The sequence below is a fragment of the Tamandua tetradactyla genome, chromosome 13 (assembly GCF_023851605.1).
Source record: "Tamandua tetradactyla isolate mTamTet1 chromosome 13, mTamTet1.pri, whole genome shotgun sequence".
NCBI classification, from domain to species: Eukaryota; Metazoa; Chordata; class Mammalia; order Pilosa; family Myrmecophagidae; genus Tamandua; species Tamandua tetradactyla.
Genome location: NC_135339.1, coordinates 90618160 through 90639720, shown reverse-complemented (window position 1 = coordinate 90639720; position 21561 = coordinate 90618160). Strand labels below are relative to the sequence as shown.

General features: G+C 55.1%; 1 protein-coding gene across 6 annotated transcripts in view; it reads right to left on the bottom strand.

Annotated features, from left to right (window-relative positions):
• Positions 1 to 21561, bottom strand: part of PTPRE (protein tyrosine phosphatase receptor type E) — a 108522-nt gene that overhangs the window by 18288 nt on the left and 68673 nt on the right. For 4 of the 6 annotated variants that reach the window (XM_077126407.1, XM_077126405.1, XM_077126404.1 and 1 more), the window contains exons 3-9: positions 17622 to 17721; positions 17319 to 17389; positions 15421 to 15557; positions 10316 to 10406; positions 6540 to 6616; positions 5502 to 5538; positions 3479 to 3576 (exon numbers count right to left, since the gene is read on the bottom strand). In XM_077126407.1, coding sequence (XP_076982522.1) covers positions 3479 to 3576; positions 5502 to 5538; positions 6540 to 6616; positions 10316 to 10406; positions 15421 to 15557; positions 17319 to 17389; positions 17622 to 17721 — 611 coding nt within the window. Of the gene's footprint in view, positions 1 to 3478; positions 3577 to 5501; positions 5539 to 6539; positions 6617 to 10315; positions 10407 to 15420; positions 15558 to 17318; positions 17390 to 17469; positions 17576 to 17621; positions 17722 to 21561 lie in introns of those variants that run through there. The other 2 variants (XM_077126409.1, XM_077126408.1) reach the window with 1 other exon arrangement.

Genomic DNA, 21561 nt, shown 5'->3' with positions numbered 1-21561 from the left:
CACACGGCTGTGTGCACACACACACAGCTGCCCACGCGCATGCACACACACACAGAGATGCCCACGCACACACACATGCACACATATAGCTGCCTGCACGCACACACACATGCACACACAGCTGCCTGCGCACACACACATACGGCCGCATGCACACACACCAGGTTCAGAACGGATGGGTCTTGGAGCCGAATAGGAGCTGAGAAAGTGTGCTGTGTTGCATAGGTGTGAGCCAAGGCCATGTGGAGATGCCCTGGGGACCTGGGCTGCCTGGTACCCACGCCAGGAACCCGCATTTCCATCCCTTCACCAATTCCAGTTATTACTGGGCCAGCTGTCAGGGTGAGTGGACGAGAAGCTGCCCCGCAGGCTGCACCCGGCCGTGCCCCCAGCCTCCTTCCCCGTGGCTGCGCTGTCCCCCCAGTCTCCTTTTCTGCAGGCGCCAGCCTCCTTTCAGTTTGCTGCTAGGGACCAGCTTCTTTCCATCACTGCCTGTGGGCTTTTCGACAAGGATGGACCTGCCATCCTCAGTGACCCTCATTTTTCTCCGACAAGGACAGGGCTGGCTGGGGGCTGCGGCAGGCACACTGAACACCTACACCTGCCCCTTTGCCTCTCTGGCGTCCAAAGTACAGGTGAGTCCTGCTCTGCGAGGGGGCCGGGGCTTTCTGGATGCCTTCTCTGGGCATAGGACATTAGGATGCACGAGGGCCCAGGAAAAGGGTCCACAGAAAAGTGTCTGCTCTTTAACTGGCCTCATCACAGCTGAGTTTAGCCTGGAAACTGCCCCGTGGCCCCACATGTGGTCGTGCCCCAAGCGTTAATAACTGTATAAAGCAGAAAGCACTGTGCTGTGCCACTCTCTGGAGACCCGCACCCCTGCTTTAGGACAAGCCAGGGTCAAACCTTCCCCTCCCATGTCCCCACTGCGCACTGGTCCCTCCTTCCCAGGAAGCTCTAAAGCAGACCAGGGAAGCAGCAAATGCCTGGCAGGCCCTGGTTTGGGGGTGTCTAGCCCTACCCAGGCCTTTGGGACCCACCCTAGATTCTCCCCTCTAGGAGAGGACAGCCAAGTCCCGTCAGCAGCTGGTGTACTTCCCAGAGGGCCTGGGTTTACATTGGCTGGTGCTTTTGTGCCACTACCAGCCCCCTTTTTGCAGCAGAGGGTGTCTCCCTCTCTCCCTCCCCCCTCTGTCTCCCTCCCCCCTCTGTCTCCCTCCCCCCTCTGTCTCCCTCCCCCCTCTCCCTTCCCCCTTCCCCTTCCCCCCTCCCCTCCCTCAGTGGCAGATCACAGGAGAAGCTGCATTTCACAGCCCTCAGCACCGGATACTGAAGCCAGGGAGACAGACCACAACAGAAGTGTAAGCAATTAAGAAAGGGGAACTATTGAGAAAAGATTTCATCTTAAATGGTAAAATTTCAGATGCGGAAGCAAGGCAGCCCTGAGTCACAGGGATGGAAAATCCAGTGGGAGGCTGTGGAGAGAGATCAGAAGGCAAATATGAACTGAGCAGCAGAATGACGGAAAGGGGGAAACGGGGTGCTCTCCGAACCCCACTGCTCCTATGCTGGCCTCATTATGCTTCATACTTTGAAACAAGTCCAGGGCAACGCTGGTCCCAGGGGACGGCCAGTTGCAGTGGACCCCGAGGCCCCTCGCCAAGTGTCTGCCTCCTTTCCCCCAGCAGGGTCCAGTGACAGCCCCTGCTCGGAGTGAGGGCTCCGTCCCGCACAGCTGCTGTGGGGAAGGGGAGTTCAGCCCCCATTCCCTGGGAGCCCCACGTCACTCCTGTGTGCTCTCCTTCTGTGACAGATGATAAGGGCAGGGTTTGCACTCCCAGCAGGGGTGGCCTCCCTTGCCCTGTGTCCCAGCTCCTTCAAAACCAAAACCAGAACCTCCATCCTATCCCTGGCCAGAAATGGTGGCTGCAGGCTTTTGTCTGTGCGTTTTGACGGTACTGTGGGACGAGAGCGTGTCATGGCCTCCCTTCCTGGAGGACGCCTGCCCCCACCTTAGGTCCCCAAGGCCAGTGTCTCCTGAGCTATGGGGCCTCACAGGCAGGGGCAGACCATGGTCACCTCCGTGGCCCATGCCTGGCACTGTCCCCAGGACCCAGCAGGCCAGCGCAGGGCTGGGCAGCCCAGACACTACAGCCAAGTTCCACATTGGTCCTGCCTCCCAAAGCACCTGCCACCACTCTGTTCTGGCCCTCATGCTAGAACATGCTAGAACATGCTAGAACAGTCTTCCATCTGCTCGCTCCACCCCCAGCTCCCCATGCGCCTGGCATTTTGGACGAGGCACCCAGCTGTCCCTCTCAGCTCCCCAGCCAGTCCCTGGCAGTCTGGCCCCAAGTCCCCTGTTCTTGCCACAGTTAGGGGTCCTGCCCCCTGGGTCTGGGGTCTGGACATAGTTTGCTTGGGGGTTCCCAAGCACATCCCCCTCCCTGAATTACAGAAAACTCCCTTCATTCTCTGAGACCCAGTCATCTCTTAAGCGATCTTCCCCCACCCCCAGCCCACTGCCCAGGACAGAGCTGTTCCCAGCCGGGGCTCCTGCTATCCCCTCTCCTGTCTGCCTGGGAGCAGCCTGTCCTGCCGGGTGTGATTCTGGTTTATTCTACAGGGGTTTGTGTCCCTGTGGCTAAACAGTGAAGGAGTGTCCTGGGGTGGGGGTGGGGGGGTGGGGGGGTAAGGCTTTGCACCCAGCCTAGTGTGGAGCTAGGCTCACCCCTGCACTGGCCTTGGCTGCACCCCTGCCCACTCACCCTCCCTGTCCCCACTGTCTGGGTAACATTTTTAAATGTCACCTCCTGGCACATTCTATGTAGATTTGGTGTCTGCCTCTCCTGGGGAACCTCTGTCTGCCTGCCGACCTCACACCAGCCCTTGGGCAGCAACCCCCAACCCCCCATGACTCCCTACCCTTGCGCAGGGGACCCTAAGCAGACAGAGGGCCCCTGAGCACATGAATGGATCCCCCCAACTGCTCTTCTGGGGTTGCTGTAACTTCCGTAAGTTGCACGTGCGTTACTTCTTGAGTGAGAAACAGTCAGCTAAGCTTATTTGCCTGACAAATCAACATCCCTCAGTACAACTTGTTTTCAAGTGCATTTCTCCAGTCGGGACATAAAGCACAAAGTCATTTCTATTTCGAGGCAGAGGCCCACCGCCCGCCTACTAAAACCCGGGGCTCCAGGCTGGGACCCATCTTCGAACTGGTAAAAGAAAACTCGTGTGTCTTTTTTATATCAGAGAACAGTGACTGGGAGCGCAGGCTTTAAGATAAAAACGCTGTCAGCCTTGGGTGTTTTGTTTTTGTTTCTCTTCAGTGATAAGGAGGGCGGGAAGAAGGAAAAGGAAGTGGTAAGAACCGCGTCGTCCCCGTCACCCCCCCCCCCCCCCCCCCCCCCCCCCCCCCCCCCCCCCCCCCCCGCCCACAGGAGACTGCTCCCTGAGCTCCAGATGCAGGACCTACCTCTTTTCTTTCCTTCAGGTTAGTTAGCATCACAATGGTTGCGGACTTTTGTTCCCAGATCATTCTCCAGAAGTCGTTCACTGTTTCCTGTTTTGGGCCTATGTAGGTAGAAGATAATCCCAACGTCAGAGGGCATAAGGGAAGGCCATGGCACAAGTTCACAGGTCATGCCCTGCGCAGCTTCAGTGGGGGGGGGGTCCTGGGGAGAGCTCAGGGACACGGCCTGTGACCCTATGACAGCACCAGCAAGTGGGCGGGGACTCAGATGATTGGCGCAGGTTTGGATTATTTTACTCCTATGGGCGGTAAAGGGCCAGCACAGGGGAGGTGGGCCTAAAGCTGCGTGTTCGAAGGGTGGCTTGTGGCCACCCAGGTGTTTGCTAAAGCTTCAGAGCACCAGGCCCCACTCTACAACAGGTGACTCAGAGTGGTTGTGTGGTTGTGTGTGTGTGTGTGTGTGTGACAGAGAGAAACAGGGAGAGGCAGAGACAGAGACAGGCCTAGAGACTGTGGGCTGAGTGACCCCACCCCCTTCCGACCCTCTTTTCCTCTGTAGAGATCTCGGTCTCCCAAGCAAGCTGGGATGAAATAGTGCTGTCCAAGGAGATGTGGGCTGCAGTCCCTGAGGAGGGGATCTGAACAAAAGATAAAGTATGGCTACAACAAGTTCCCCTGCCTTGGGCCCTGAGTCCTGCCTGAATGCAGACACAATGCCTGGTGGTGTGGCAGCCACATTGGGACACTGAAGGTAAGAGTTCCAGGCTAAGGACTGTGGACAAAGAAGATAAAGAAGCCTTTCTCCCTTGAACTGTTGCTCCAGCTCTGGACTACCTTCCTCTACTTATAAGAAAGAAAACTGCACCTCTATTTGGTCAAGCTCATGTTTGTCAGATTTTCTCATGGTTCCAGCTGGGCAACCTTCTGATGTACTCTGTGTGTGCATATGCATGCTTGTGTGTGTGTGTGTGTGTGTCCCTTTATTGCTCAAGGGTCTGCCTTTTAATAAGCTCCCCAGGTGAGCCTATACTGAATATATTCAGTATATATGGGGAAGTGAGGGAGGCTGGGGAGTCTAGTTTAGCTCCATCCTTCCCACAGCTGCAGCTCCTGGGATGAAAACTGGTCAAGTGGAAGGACCCGACACAACCACGTTGGATAATTCACAAGGGCAAGGGTGTGTTTCCATGGTTCAGACATCCCTTTGGTGTGGCCTCAATCTGAAAGTCCACCCCCTCCCCCACCTGGGAGTCACGTGGCGCTCCTGGAGAGAGATCCAGGGTTATCTAGGGGAAGGTGCAGCACGCTGAAATGGCAACGCTTTTGAGTTGAGGGGCGGATGGTAAGAAGGCATCCAGACTGAGGATTCTCTTCTTGGAAGCTGTCACAGAGTTTCCGACAGCCTCTTCTATCCCTTCCCTTTGAAGACAGGCTTGCTTTAAACCACTGGACCGTGGGGTGCTGTGTGGAAATCATACAGGTGTGGAAATGGGTATGTGTGTCTGTCCACAGTGCACATCTAGTATGTGGGTTACACCTACACTTAGATGTCATATCTCCCCTGCCCCATAACCATCTGCCTTGCTGCAGAGCAGGAAGTAGCCCCCGCAGGCTCCAACACATCTGCTTCTGAAGCTCAGCTGGAGGGACAAAGGGCGTCCTCTCACACCTACTACTTCTCCAGCTGTAACGCCCTCGCGAGCATGCGAGTCACCCGGGAATCCTGATTCAGCGGGCGTGGGCTGGGCCTGAGACCCTGCATTTCTGACAAGCTCGAGGGGACCCCCCAGCCCCCAGCTCACCGCGAGGCCCAAGAGATTCAGAGTGTCTTTGAATTTCTCGTGCTTAGACACATGCACTTCCATCAATGCAATCACTCAGTGGACATGTAGCAGTACACACATTAAAAAAATCCAGTGATATAGAATACAATTCTTGGTATAGTTGGTATCAGAGAAGGAAACAATATGCATCCACTCCATTTTACCAAAGGGGCATTCAGAAATTAACTTAAGATCAAGCTTACCTTGAGCTGCTATGAATTTATTCTTCTCTTTGTAACCCTAGAGAAATAAAACCAAATTTTATACTCTTTTAGAATTGCCTTTGCTGAGAGGATTTTTTGTTGTTAGAAAAATAATACATATTCATCCTGGAGAATTCGGAAAATGCAAGAAAAAAAAACTCCCCAGAAGTTTCAGAAATAACAAATGCTATTGTAATATGTTTTCTCTCTAATCTTTTTTCTTTGTTTTTTGTGTCATTCTCAGACACAAAAACATGCAAACACACTTTTAAATGTTCATATGTACAAACGTTTTTATAGCCTATTTTTAATGAGAATTTTAGAATTGATGTTAGACAATCCTTTACAGCTTAATTAAAAGATATTTGTGTCGGGCGGGCCGCGGTGGCTCAGCGGGCAAAGTGCTTGCCTGCTATGCCGGAGGACCTCGGTTCGATTCCCGGCCCCAGCCCATGTAACAAAAACGGAGAAACAGAATACAATAAAACAAGAAAATGTTTAAAAATGTTTCCCTTTCTTCCTTCCTTCCTTCCCTCTATCCTTCCTTCCTTCTCTCTGTCTTTCCTTTAAAAAAAAAAAAAAAAAAAAAAAAAAAAAAAAAAAAAAAAAAAAAAAAGATATTTGTGGGGCAGTGGCAGAGTGCTCGCCTGCCATGCCGGAGACCCAGGTTCAAGTCCTGGTGCCTGCCCATGCAAAAAATATATATATTTATATTTGTGGTATTTCACTGCATATGGTTTTCCACAATTTATTTAACCAGTTCCCTCCAGTTCTATTTTTTGGTAATATAAATAACGCCGTGTGAACATTCTTGTGTGATCATCCTTGTTGAAAACAAATTCCCAGGTGCAGAGCTGAGTTCAGCAGTGGCGGAAGTCTCTCCTTCTCAGGGTGTCTGCCCCGACTGCCCAGGGAGGCTGTGCCAATCCCCTCTCTGGGTGTTAGAAAAGGATGTGCCACGGGCCACGGCTGACATTGAGAACCCAAACGGCCATGGCACGTGCTCCACACAGGAGCAGGAAGTAAACTTAGACTTACGTCTATGTAGGAAGCGTTGATATAGTCCGAACAGGGGATTCCTTCCACTTGGGTCAAAATCACCCTGAAGTGGTCATCTGGAAAACAGAACCCACTGTGTTGTCGGGGGAGAGGGCATCCCGTCTGCCTCGCCCTCCTGCACCTAAGGCATCAAGCACTAAGAAGGACTTGCCAGGTCTGCTGGGGCCGCCGCAGGCTGCAGAAGCCGCCACCTGCACCCCCAGGTAAGCCTGCCGGTGCCCTAAGGTGGAACCACATCTGTCTTACCATCTCTGAGCCTCAACACCTACGACAGGGCCAGACCCCAAGGGGTGCTTCATAGAACCTGGGGACGGACGACAGAAGAGAGCGCTCCAGGGAGCCGGCCCTGGGAACTGCCGAATCATCCAGAGCAAGAGAAGCGGGATGTGCGGGGACTCCTGCAGCCCCATGGCCATGCTTTCTAAACCCCAGATGGAGCCCTGAGATTCATGTGTGTAGGTGCATTTAGGAGGACCCCAGGATGGAAGAATTGGGGTTCACCGTCCTACATTTTCCCAAGCACTGACCATGATCACTCTGGGGACAAGCGGACCTTGGGGCCCGGGGAGGGTGGACTCTGTCCCCTACGGTCTGCCTTCAGGGCTGGAAGGCGGGCACAGGCTCAAGCACACCTGGCGGGCATGGCGGGCTGCTGGGCATGGCGGTCCTGCTCGGACGGTTCCCCCTGTTCCATGAGCAGCTTTCCAAGGTGGGAGGGTTGACCAGGGTATGTGCGTTTGTGTGTGTGTGTGTGACTGTGCACACACGTGCACAGGGGAGATCCCTATTAGGGCTGCATTATGACTTCTGTGGGCCCTTTCTCCCATTAAAAAATATTAAAATTGTAAGTTTACAACTACATAGCATAAAGAAACGATAATCTGGACCAGGGAGTAGACTTATTTCTTTTCCTTCTGATGTAGAAATAAATGAGAAGCTTTTCATGGGCCCCTGCCAGGGCTCTGGGCCCGAGGCGCTGGTATTGGAGGGTGTAAGAGGCAGGGCCCTGGCTGAGGAGCAGAGCTGGGCCTGGGGGTGACTTGTAGCTGTGCCTGCCTACTAGAAGGCGCATAATCGGATGTACTGGATGTAATCGGATTAATTACTGACCACGCATGGCCTGTCGCACACTTACAGCCATTTTCAGGGCAATTCCAGACCCATCTTGTCTCATTCAGGACCCTGGGGGTCTCAGACCCCCCAACTGAAAGCTCGTGAGAATTTCTCTGTGAGACCCCCACCCCCCACTCAGGGGCTGACAACCCTGAAGCGAAGTTAGCTTTCCTAAGCACATAAAAAGCGAGCTGGAAATAATTTGGAATAATTTGTGCTTCGCAGACAGCTATAGGAAAGCAGAAGGGGAAAAAATAGCCTCCGGTTAGATTTAGAATCTCGCAGTTTCTAAGAGCTTCCTGTCTCTTTATTCTAAAAAGTCACACATCACTTTTGAAACATTATTTCCTGAAATTATCAGCCTTTGGTGGTTTTCCAGAAAAGAGGGCCGTCCCTAGCCACGGGCCCCGGAGCCCATCCAGCAGCACAAATCCAGCCTGCAGACACATCAACTTGTCCAGTCTCCTGGCCTCAGGGACCTGGGACCCGGGCCGTCCATTCAGTCCAAGTTGCAACTTGGAAATCTGAAGGGGGGAGGGGGGGAGCAGCAGGGGAGGTGGGGGCAGGGCCTAATCCCCACTTTGAGTGAGATCCGGGACTTCCACGCCTGGGATAGGGGGGCAGCTTAGCCCAAATGCCTCCTGCACAAAGCCCCCGGGGCCCAGCCCACCGCCGGCAGCCAGCCAGGGGCCCCCGTGCCAGAGCTCAGCTAAATGACACACACCCCTTTCACTCGGCCTCACCACTTCTGATGCAAATGACAGATGCCACTGGCAGGCCCACCTCATGACCCCCGAGCGTGTGCAGGCTGGCCTTGTAAACCAGCAACTCATGCATAGAACACAGCCGCCTGGCAGGGCCCTGAGCCCCCGGAGGCCATCGGCAGTTTGAAGTCCCTCAGTGGGAGGGGCTGGGGCAGGGCCCTCTCCCCAGGGGGTGGGGTGGGGTGGGGTGAGGGGGGTGGGAAAGGAGTCTTTAGGGGGTCTTTGAGGAAGCTGGTTTGGCATTATAATGTCATTTTATGTTTGGAAGAAAAGGCCAAATTACTTCCTGGTAAGAGCTGCAGAACACGGAATCTGGCTTGGGGGAGGGCTGCAGCAGGTAGGGAGGGAACCAGATCAGGTGGGTGATTCCCAGCCAGGCACCTGCTCAGCCTGGAACACACCTCTGGGGGTGGGGGCGGGCAGGGGTGACCCCCACACTTGGCCGTTGCTGCTGCTCACACTGAGGTCCCACCCAGCAAATGCTCTTAGCACACGCTATCTCTAGGCCATAAAGGGTTCAGAGATTGAGAAAAAGCAGGCAAAGGACCCAGCAAACTTCCTGGTGCTAGCAGAGTAAATCAGTGGATACACTGGACTAATTAAGTGAGCCTAATTGCCGAATCTCTCCATTTCCACTTCACCCCAACTATTCCAAAACCCCAAACCTTCTCCTGCCACATCTTCCCTTTCCTTCCTTTGTGTTCAAATCACAGAGCTGGCTGCTCCCCTTCTCTGACAGGCCATATCCAAACTAGGAGCAAATCCTGTGCACTTGACCTTCAAAATGTGTCCCAAATTGACCACTGGACAGAACCTCCCTCCCAGCTCAGGGACAGCCAGACTGGTGTCGCTGATCCACTCTTGGCTGCTTCTATGAATCTGTGTTGAATGACAGCTATTTGATTAATTCTTCTAGTTTTAATTGGATCATAAGCTCATGGTGGGTTTTGTAATAACTGCAAATAAATCCTATGCATGTTGAATGGGAAAGAGATATTTCTATAAAATGCTGAAAATTCAGAGACCATATATATCTAATGGACCACGGCTGATTTTCATTCAGAGCAGATAGACTCAATTCTAATCCCAAAAATGTAGGCTGGAGCTAATGCGCTGAAGCCGGTTTTCCATAGGCAAGCTCTCCTGATCCCACACCCTGAGAAGGGAGGCTCCATGGAATGCAGGTGGGTCTTGGGCTCAGGATTCAAACCTGATCCTGGTAGCGCCCTTTGGGGGCGGCTGTTCTGACAGCCCCACAGGGAAACACTGCCGGGCCGGTGTGGGAGGTGGCATCCGCCCAGGCCAGGTGAGCAAAGGTGGCTGGGAGCCTGCAGGCCTTGTCCTGGCAGCCAGGAAGGCCGTGGAAGCCGGTGCCCAGGGCACAGCCCAGCACTGCAGCAGATGCCCCAAGATGAGCCTGGTACAGATCCGCTCCTGCTTGCCTGCTCCCTGCCATGCCCACCTCCTGGCACCCCACTCCCGCAGCCCATGGCCACCTTTTGCTGCTGTGGTTAACACTGGGCTGCTGCCAAGCCTTCCCACAAAGCTGCCAAACACCCATACATTTCTCATTCTGTCATTTCTACCCTCGGCTGGGGACCAGGCCTGCATCCTACCGGGCAGGGACCTGCCCACTTGTGCAAGCAGATCAGGCCTCACCGGTGAGCACAGGCTTAGCAGCCAGACCCACAGACAGGGAGACCAGTTCCCAGAGAAAGGCAGGTGCCAATGCTGGGCAGCTATGCCAATGCCTGCAGTCCAGGTCCTGGTGCAGGGGGGACACCAGACTCACTGGGAAGACAAATCCTGGGGAGGTGCAAAGGCAAAGCTGAGACCAGTCAAAATGCCACCGATCGTGCAAAAAAATGAAAAGCTTACTGGGAAGGATGTTGGGATATCTGTTTTTCTCTCTGTTTTCTTCTTTATTTGCCAGGTCAAAAGTTCCTTGTATGTGTCCAGAGGGTAAGGACTGGAAGAAAATGTAGAGTTAGTGCTCAACTTGATGACTCCGAACACCGCACTTGCGCCAGCTTTCCCCCGCCCGGGAATGAAGAGCGCAGCCCCTGAACAAACCACCTAACCGAGGCTCTGCCTAGATCCTCGGCCAGAGCCGGGGCACGGAGCAATGGAGATGCAGGCTCCAGCTTCCTGCAGGGGCCTCAGTGGACATGTGGACAAACGGGGAGAGCCAGACACGAGCCTCGAAGGGACACAAAGGCAGGGGCAGGCCCTGTGCTCCCCACCGTGTCTCTGGGGACCCATAGTCCTGGGTGTGGGAACCCCACAAATATTTATAGGTTGAGAAAACAGAGCTGTGAACTGGGTGACACAGGGACAAGGGACTGGGTGGGGAGAAATTAGAGGAACTGTGGCTTCGCGCTGGCCCTGAAGGACGTCCAGTGATTCTGGGAGGGGAAACCAGGGACGTGGCAGAGTCAAGGTGTGCACAGGGAACTGACACCGTCAGCACTGCCTCGAGGCTCACTCAAAATGCAGAGTCCCGGGCCCCGCCCAGGCCTGCTGCATCAACACAAGACCTTTATCAGGGCCCTCAGGTGGTTGTGGGCCCCCAGTGTCTGTGCAGCAGTGCCCTGACCCAGCAGGTCATTCTGTGGACCTTCCCGAAGGCCTGCAGTGGAGGAGCGGCCCAGCAGGGCATGCGCTCGGGTGTCCTGACCTCCAGCTCATGCTGCTTCGCCGAGCTGCTCGGATTCTTGGCTGCTCCCATGGCCCCTCACTGGCGCGCTGCTGGGACCCCCTCGGTGCTCGGGAGAGCCCCTCTTCCCACACAGCAGGGCAGGGCGTTGTGAATCCCGGACCAAGTCCTTGGCCAGGAAGCCCGTCATGGCTCGGCCCAGGCCACTGAACAGGAGTCATGAGTGCTTATGAGGGGACAGGTAAGCTGAAGGGCTGGTCACTTGCTCCCACTGTCACAACGCCCCTTTGGGCCACCCAGAGATCACCCCATTTACACCCGAGGAAGCTGAGACCCAGTGAGGTTGCACACCTGCCCAGCACCCCCTGCCAGCAAGTGGCAGGGATGAGGCATGGGCTCTGCAGGCTGCCTAGGAAGGGCCTGGAGCCACGGAGCGGCTCCTTCTGCAAAGGTGGGAAAGAGCTGTGTCCTGCCCTAAGTCCCAGGCAGGGCTCCGGGCAGGGGTCCTGGCACGGCCTCTGAACATGGTCTCCCAGTGCCCCCTCCCAGCACCTCCTCCCAGTGCCCCCTCCCAGCACCTCCTCCAAGTGCTCTCTCCCAGCACTCCCTCCCAGTGCTGCCTTCCAGCACCTCCTCCCAGCGCCCCTTCCCACTGCCGCCTCCCAGTACCCCTCCAATCTAGCATCCCCTCCCATCACCTCCCTCCAATTATCCCTCCCAGCACCCCCCTCCCATCACCTCCTCCCATTACCCCCTCCCATTACCCCCCTCCAATCATATCTTCCATCACCCCTCCCAACATGGCGTCCTATAAAGCACCCTGTCTCCCACTTCACCTGCACTATGGTCAGGCCATCTGACCTGTTGCCAATGGGGTCCCCAAGCCTCCCTCTCCCGGGTCAGGGAAGCTCTCCATCACACATGCAGCCCCTGTCAGCCTGGTGGGTGCTTACCACGGGGTGCCCTGTTCGGGGGCCACTAAACACCAGGCCACAGGCAGAGGCTCTGCCAGGCTGGGCCGAGGGCGGGTGACAGTGGCTCTCAGCCTCACTCCAGGCACTGGCTCCAGCACCCCCTGGAGTACCTACTTCTTCACCGGCGCTGCCTCCAGGCTGACCCTCTGGATCTAACCCACACAGTATCTCTGTGGCGACATTCTAGAGCCTTCTCTTTTCGTTTGCTCAAACGGTTTTTTGATCCTGGCTCTGGATAAAAACGTGAGCCTCCCTCCAGCTCCTTGGAAGGCTGCAGTGTGGTGGGCAGAGGAGGGGGTCTGAGCAGAGAGGGTGGACCCGGTGTCCTGAGGCCTTCAGGGTCTGGGCTGGGGCAAGCGATGCCCCCAGGGAGGGCAGAGGGCAAGTGCTCGGTCCACTGCACCCAGGCCCCACACCCAAGCACACAACAATCACCAGCACCCACTGGCCCGACACATTCTCGTCCGTTGGCCCACCCATCTGTCTGCTCGCCCAGGGCCCCTAACTCTCTGAGGGGCTCAGGAGGCCCAAAGTAAACAAGCAAGGCCCTGGGAGGGGCTGCTGTGGCTTGGTTGTCCCTGCGGCAACCGGCTGGGGCCTCGCACAGAGGAACCGCCAGGAAACGCCTTGAGCTTGGCCGGCGGCATGTGAGCAGGTGAGAGGGCGGCCGGTTTGCTGTAGGTGGGATTTCATTTCAGAGAATGCTGGAACCACGTTCCTTTCCTGCCCCCTCCCACAGCGCTGAGGCAGCAGAATGGCCAAGGAGCCAGCCTGGGTGGTCCTGCCAGAGCTCCCGGCAAGCTCGAAGGCCTGGCCCGCTGCTGCTGGTGCTGGGGTCCCGCCCTGTGCATGCCCACGACACTGCGAGAGGCCAGGCTGGAGTGAGGCTGTCTCTACCCGGAAGGCACCCCTTGCTGGAACCTCACCTCGACCTGGACAGCGTCTCTCAGAGGGGGAGGGGATACACAGAATGGACATTCCTGGAATTGCCGGTCACACACCTTCCCTCAGTGACCTGACATGACACAGCTGTGGGGGCAGGGGTCATCCTCATTTTGCAGATGGGGAAACTGAGGCAAATGGTGGTGGAGCCAATTGCCCAAGCCCTCGAGGCTGGTAAGAGGCAGACCTGGGGCATGCACCCCAGTGGGCAGATTGTAGCACCCAGGCTGTGAGCTCCCCACCCTATGGCCCCAGAACCCACGTCAAGGTCACTTTGCATCGGCAATAACTAAATGTCCAATCGCCTTTGGATGGACCCTGTGAGACTTGCCTGTTTCCCTTTTGTGGCTTCTGGGCAAGCAGCTTGGGGCAGAGGGAGAAAGAAGGGGTGTGACAGACCCCAGATGTCATTGGAGTCCTCACAAGAGGACACGGCCAGCCCCGCACTTCACAAGGGAGCAAACCAGGGACAAGAAAGCAATAAGCCAGTTGGGTCCGGGCTTCATGCCCCTTGACTCCGAGTCCAGTGCTCTCAGGCCCTCACACATTTCTGCAGAGAGGATTCGGCTGCTGTCCGGAAAGAGCAGCTCAACGGCAGGGCCAGGGGAGGGGAAGGGGAGGGCAGCCCTCGCTCGGGGCACAAAAGTTGAAGTGGTGTCCCCCAAACTCTGTTATCAAGATAAATAATAGTTTAAAGCAATGTTTTGTTTTCTTTTTTTAAATTTTAAAGCTGATACAAAACTATTCATGATGATTCAAATATCAAACCTTTAAATAAAGGTGGGGTCGGGAAGAGTGCAGCAAGAAGCCATACTGGAGCCCAAGGTGGCAGGAAAGATAAGTAAGACGGATCCTGCCTTCATTCACAATTGTGTGGTTGGCATCAATTCTGATATTTTTAAATGCTGTGTTCACATATTTATCCTGACTACTGAGTTCTTTGACGCCCCCTTAAATTTTGCCCCCGAGGGAGTGCCTCTCTCGCCTCACCCTAACCGCAGCCTTGCTTAATGGGAGTCGCACTTGCTTAGATGTCACGGAGCCAGGCATTCTGACTCACAGCTCCCTGCCAGCAAGCCTCACGACCACGACCACAGGGAGAAACAAAAGCGCAAGAGGAAGTGGGGCAAGGAGGGAGGGAAGAAGTCTTTCAGATGCCAACCCTGGGAGTTCTGTTTTGAAAAAGGAGAATTCAGACTTCTGTTGTCGGACTGAGAGATTGCAACAGTGCTGCTTGGAGCCTCCTCTCAGTGTGACCTAATTTCTTAAGGAAAGAGGACACACTTGGAAACAATAAAAAAGGAAGCAAGATAAAGGCAGTGGAACCTTGTGTTAAAAACTAAGGAGAACAGTTTAAATGCACCGTCGACCTGTCTGCCCTCACAGACGCTTCTACGGGAACAGTCACTCATCTGGGGCAGAATTCATGCTGTCTGCAAATGGAACGATGGCACGACACTTGGCTGTCTATAAAGGCCACTGCCTGAGTCTTGCGGTCAAGCTGAGAGAGTTCAGCCCACCTCCAGCCCCATTTCTCAGAGGATGCACCTGGACTCAGGTGGGCTCATTCAGGTATGAGCAGCCCAGCCAAGCACCAGTTTATTTCCCCACCCCAAACCCCATGCTCCTTTCGCTCAACACCCAGCACGTGGCCATGGACAGAAGATTGGAGACCCGAAACACAACCGGGACTACTCCGGATAGCACTTCCCAGTGCCTGTAGGTAGGGGAGTCCCAACAGGATGCTGAATAATGAACTGACTACTAGAAGGGGAGGTGTCGTTAATATGTAGGTGTGTTTTTTGGAGACATTTTGGTGGGAGAATTGTGGGCACTTTATGAGTCAGCTACACCCACTTTCTCAGCTGTTGCCACTGCTAAGTTTCTGGAGGTGATTTGTGCAAAACAGCAGGGCAGGATGAAAGCAAGTAGGAGCTGGGGCTCAGGGGTACGCATAGAATGGCTATCAGACAGCAGCCCCCCGGATGGCTGTTTAAAGGAGGTCGTGGCAAGTGGGAGGAGAGGCATTTACTACGCCCATTAAACTCTGGCCCCCGGAAGCCTCTAAAAGGAGGCTCTGTGGCTCCACTGCTTTCCACCGACATTGTCACCAGGCTATATGCTCAGGCCCTGGTTTTCCACCTGATCGCATAGGGGCGCTTCTGTAACAGTTAATTTTAAAACACGGCACTGGGAGTAACTGAGCTGGAGCTTCTCACCCAACTACCCCATTTAATAAATGAGGAGAGTGCATTAACGAAGGGGCAGTGCAGCAGGGTGTTTCAGGACCGTGTGACAATTCGCGAAGGGTGCCGAGCCTTTGGGATACGTCATTTGCACTATGCCTGCGTATTTCATGACGCTCTTTGGCAAGGCAAGAAGCAGGAGGCCTCCCCACTCCCCAAACTCACGTTGAACTCCTCGCGGAAGCGCTTGCAGTCATCGGCCGAGCGGAGCCGGATCTCCTCTTCCAGGTGCGCCACGGGGATGGCGAAGTACTTCTTGGGTCCCGAGGGGGATCGGCTGAGCAGCATCACTCTCTGCTGCTCTGAGGGACCAAAAGAGAGATGGGGCCCGCTTAGCCGCGCTGCCGCTGGCTGGCTCACTGAGCAGACCCGCGGGCCACAGGCCACGTGGAAGCGGCCTGGCTGGCGGGAGGGGCGCCCAGGAAATCCCGCGGCGCCGGGCTAAGCAGGCCACGCCCACCCTGGTCCACGCCGCTGCCCCCGGGATGCGCCCGCACGACTCCGAAGCCGCGGAGCCCCTCGCTCCTGCGCTCTTGCCCTCGCCCTCCAGCTCACTCCATCACGCCCCACCTCCCCTTCCCTCCAGCCCCTGCTCCTTCCACAAAGGATTTAAGGCAACTGCAAGCTCCAGTTCACTTTTGGAAATAGAGAAGGGCTAATTATAGGTTTCTGGGAGAACGCTCGGGGCAGAGTGGGATCGCTGGGACACGAGTGCCCCTCTAGGCCTCCTCTCCTTTGTAACCAACAGTCCTGGTTACTCAGATCCAATGAACTCCCGGGGAGATCAGGAGAGGCCATCTTGCTCTGCGGTCGGGGTGGGGGTGCGCTGAAAAGGGGAAGGGTGGGGCTGCAGCTGGAGTTCTGGACAAACTGCTTCCACACATTCGGGGGGGGGGGCAGGAGAAATCACCAGCATGTGCTTTTCCCCTGGGGAAAGAGCTGCTTGCTTGCCAAGATCTGCCTGCTCACTCTTTTGTCACTTTTGCAAATGGACCTGTTTCTACCTGCAGTCTTTTCGGAAGTTGGCCAAGGAGTTCCCCCCAAGCCTGGCTCCTTCCCCAGCCAGACCTGGGAAAGGAGACAGCGGGGCTCCAGTGATCTTCTGCTCCCCAGCCACACCCTCTCCTCCCTCTCCTACAAGGCTGAGGTGCCCCTGGGCACAAGCCTGTTGAAATGGGCAGGGCAGGGGGCTGGGAAGCAGGACAGGACAGTGGCACAGGAGGCTGCATTGTTACGTGAGGACGGCCGCAGGCAGCCCAGATGTGCAAAGCTGCAGCACTGTGCTTTCGCCAGGTCATTTGTTGCTGATTATCACTCAACCTCAGGGTTGGATGTCAAATTTTGTTTGAGGTCTGAAGGCAAGTTTGCTCATGCAAACCACTGTTTGGTAGAAGCTGGCTACAGGAAGTTGTAGTCACTGGTGCAACCCAATATTTTAAAAAGTATCTGCTGTGCACGCATTTTTCCGCCACCTCAATGTGTGAGAAAGAGGGAAAAAAGTGCCTTTTGTAAGCAGCACCGACAAGCTACCAACTGAACTTAAAATCTAAAAGGAAAGTTGGAAATGTCCCAACCAACTCTAATCCTCCTCGGAAAACATGAAACACTTGGGTAGGGAGGCATTCAGCTCAAGCCTAAAATGCTGCTGGATTTTAGGTGCGTGCTTTCGATTATGGACTGGACTGCCTCATCTTCGGATGAATTTGAAGAAGTTATTGGGGGAAAAAAAGCATATGCCGAAAACTTTTGAAAGCAACAGGATATAAACAGTCTCTCCAAAGAAACCACAAACAAAAACGTCTCAAACTTCTGTTTTACGCCATCGAGAAAGAGATGTGGGGAAAAAAAAATCATTTTCAAGAAAAAAAAAAAAATCTCCTCCAAGAGAGATTTTGTAACAGTGAAATTCTAAGGTTATAACTCAACGCCAACAATGGACCAGGTGAAAGGAGATGAACCTCGCAGAGCTGAAGGAATTTCACAATTTACTTTAAAAGGCTGGCGGCCCCACCCCGGTCCGTTAAGGAAGAAGGCATCTCGCCCGCGCCTCGCAGTCTCCGTACCTTGCTCTTCCAAGATCCCGTTGGGCATCTTCTTGTCCGCGCTGACCACGGCTTTCCTCTGCTTCCTGAACCTTGGGGGCACACGACACGCGTTAGGGGTCAGCAAGGCCGGCTCCCCCAGCGCCCCGCGCCCCGGCCCGGCCATACCCACCAGGTGAGCCGGGAGAAGCTCCTTCTGCCGCTCATGGCCGAGCTGCGTCTGCAGACGCCCCGCTGGGCGCGCCCGCGCGTGGGCCCCACACCCGCCCCTTAGGCCGCCTGCGCCTCTCACTTCCTCCCCGGCCGCAGGCACGCAGCCCCTACCTGAAGTAGTAGGTGGCCAGGAGCAGCAGCAGCAGCAGTAGCAGCAGGGGCAGCAGCAGCCAGAAGAGCAGAGGCCGGGGGGCGCCGGGCTCCGGGGGGGCTGCAGAGGCAAAAGCAAGGCCTGTCTGCCTTGGCGGCCCCGGGTGGGGCGAGGTCCCCGGCCCAGGCTGCACTCTGCGGTTTGCCGAGTGGTCCCCCCACTCACCAAACCTTCGTCCCTGATGCCAGAACCACACTTTACAGTTTGCACAGTCGCTCCTCCTCATCAGCCCTTCTTCTCCGAGGATAGAAAACACTTTACAGTGGACACAGTAGCCCCCACTTCCACCTGGTCCTCTTCCTGGACCCAGAGAGACACTTCATGGTGGGCAGAGTAGCTCCTTCTCCCCACCAGCCCTTCTTCCTGGACATCGGAACCCCACTTTACAGTTTGTAAGCTGTTCTGCAGTCCTGGTCCACCCGTGTCCACAAAGCCCTGCGATGTAGCAAATGAGCAGCTTTTGTGGTCGCCATCCACACCGAGGGGGTGCACGAGGCTGGGGTCACGCCCCTCTGCTTTACCCTCCCTGGGGTAGGGGCTGGTGCCCCTCTAGCATCCCTCTACGTCCTGGGTCTCGTATGGACGCTGAACCCCGTAAGCGTTTGGTGCATTTATTACTGACAATGACAAATGCTTTACTGAATTCACTGACACTTAGAAGAGGAAATGCACCAAAGACCCAACCAGGTTACGAGCAGGTAGCCCTCTCCTGAGCCCATTGCAGAGCTCATCTGTGTAACTAAACACCCTCTCTGCAGGCAGCGCCAATGCCTCTCCTCTCTGGCGATGGCCACCCCCTCCCAGCTCCGTCTGCCTGGGTCTCTGGAGCTGCTCCACCCACTGCAGACTCCCAGGGGAAGCAGACCTGGCTGCAGCCTTCCCCACCTGCAGCACCTTCCCCAGGACACCCCCCTCCTCCAATCTGCTCCCCCTTCCTGACCCCCACCGGGGCACCGGAGCAAACTTAAGCCCTGGCTGTGGGGGTGACGCCCTGACCCCCAGGGCCAGAGTGGAGGGAAGCCCCACCAAGGGAGCGCCCCACGTGCCTTCCTGGAGGAGGAGGCGAACCAGCGCCTGCACCCCTCTCCCAGCGCATTGCCATATAAACCCCGACTTCTGCATCTGCACCCCCTCTCCCAGCGCATTGCCATATAAACCCCAACTTCTGCATTTGCATAGAAGTCTGGCTGCGGGTTCAGCTTCTGCCTTGGCGGTGACTAAACTGCCCAGCTCGTGGTCCCAAGGCTCGATGGGCCTGGCTGAGGGGACCGCCTGCCCCTGGGGGTTCGCAGGGACTGCTTGGTCAGAGAAGGAGGTGACACACATGGGCCCAGACCTGAGAACCTGGCTGCAGGCCACCCAGCAGGGCATGGCCAGGGGCGTGTGGGTCACGTCCACTTCACCAGCCTGGAGCAGAGGTCCCAGCGCTCCCGCCTCCCATGGTGGGGGAAGGGGCGAAGTGCCCGTGACGGACCCCAAGGGTGCGAGAACTCCCCCTGGAGTGGCTGCCATTCGCCAGCGAGGTCCCTGCTCTGGAGGCAGAGGACGGGGTCCCCAACCCAAAGGCGCCCCCAGGGTCAGGCAGGCTGGGTGGGGGCTGGGAAACGGGGGAGTCCACGCCCCATCGGCCAGGAGGGCCGAGCAGGAAGGGGAGCCTGGAGGGCCTAGCTCTTCCCAGTTTTCAAAAGGAGAAAAAAAACCTGAATTTTTATATAAACACCTCTCTGATTTTTAAATATTGGTAAGACATTCCATTTAAGTAAAATTTTGAAAACTACCATGGGCTGGAGAGAAGACTATGCAGGCTGGGGCGTGGCCCCTGGGCACCAGTGGGCTCGGGCAGGGAAGTGGCATCTAGGAGGAACTTCTGGAGTCATGTTCTGTTTTCACTTTGTGCCAATGTGGCCGAGTGGCTGGGACAGAGTGTCAGGGTGAGGAGCGGAAAGGACCCTCTCTTGGGTGGAAGGACCCAGATGGTCAACGTGGGGCAGCCGCCGTCCCCGCCTACTACCCACTGATGCCCAAAGCCAAGTGGTCAGTATGTTTATGCAAATTTCATACCTATATGCACACGCGGGGCGTGTGTGCCTGCGTGTGCAAGGGTGTGGCTCTATGTGCATGTGTGCTTACTTCGAATCTGGTCCCAGACATTGGAACGATTCTGCTGGTGACCCGCTGGATTGGAAAGCCCTGAGAGGGCTGGGGCAGGAGGCCCACCAACGAGGGGCCTTGAACGAGATCTTCTCTCTGGCTCCCACCTCCTCCTGTGCCCTCCACAGCTGATATACTCGGCTTGGGGGTTTGTGGGAAGGAAGAGGCTGGGAGAGGAGAGGAGGACAGCAGGGATGCATATGGTGAGCTCGGGGACCACTCCTGAGCAGAGGGTGCTGGACAGCTCCGTTTTTCCTCACTCTCCACCTTGTTGCACATTTTTGCCTGGTTCTCATCTTATACCCAACATGGGAGAGAGGCTGCTTGTAAAACATTCAAACCAAACACAAAGTATAAGTGTGCACCTGCCATTCTCCTGCTCTTTCCCAGAGTTAAACAGTTACAATCTTGGATTTGGCTCTTTCCCAACACTTTCTAAACGCACCTTCCAAACACCCAGGTCTGTTAAATGGATGGAGTTGCACTGCTCTCTCACTGCATCTAAGAGGCAATGGATACTCAGAGGAGGCACTTACTTTATGCACCACCGAGAAAGAAAAGAAATGACGCTAATCATAACTGTGAGACGCTCTCCGTTTGAGGACACATCCAGCAGAGCGGAGTTAAAGGTGAAGAAATCAATGACATGCTGTACAGCAGGGCTGCACCTGCCCTTCTCATCCAGCCCTCTGTCTTGGAGAGCTCCATGCCAGGACACGTGGAGCTTGCACATTCTGTCCAGTGGCTGCATCAATTGCTGTTTTTTGGTTGGCCTTTTAGGATGGTTCCAATTTTTTTTTTTTGCTATTACTCACAATTCTGCACCTTGCACATATAGTCATATCTATAGCTATATCATCGATATATCTTTTTTTTTTCACCTTACCAGTATTTCTGTAGGACAGCTCCTGGAAGTAGAACTTGCATGTCAAAGTGCCATATCGTAAATTTTAACTTCTACACCCCCCTAGAAAGGATATACCCTGGATTTTAACGATCCTTTTCATTTTTGCCAATCTGATAGGTGAAACAAAATTATGTCATTTTAATTTGCATTTCCCTAATTTTTAAAGAGTGGAGCATGTTTTTGCATGATCAATTAGATACTTGTATTTTGCCTGTTCACATTCTTTGTCCATTTTCCTACTGTATTTTTTCTTAATAATTTTTAGGAATTCTTCATATCATATAGATAACATTGTTATATACTTCAAATATACCTTCAATTCCTTGCATAAAAGAATGCTTGTTGGTCACTGTCCAGCACGTTTTGCTCAGTGAGCAAACGAAACCATTTCCTGTTACTCGGACTTTGTGGCAAAGGATTGTGGCCATCCCAGATGACACTTCATACTTCTTCCAGGCAACAGGCAGAGTCTCAGAGTGCGCGGCTGCCAGGTGGATTCCTTCCAGAACTCTGGGCTGGAGGAGCCTTTTAATCTGCAGCCGGGCAGTGGAGTCAGCGTCCACTCGCTCTGCGGTGCGGCCAGCAGGGCCCCGGGCACGTGGAGGTGGCGGGCCCGCAGCTCTGAAGACCAGGAGGGAGTTTACTATTCACTTCTGGGGGTGCTGAGGAGACATGCAGCCCCTCTTCCTAAAAGGGCACCTGGCATCCAGGGCAATCTTATTAGCCAATGCTTTCATTTAAAAATGCGCTGGAAGGCCCAGGAGAGGAGCTAGACTGCATCCTGCCGGGTCCTGGGTGCTGCCCGGCGAGGGGTTGTCCCCAGTGTGCATTCTTGCCCTGTT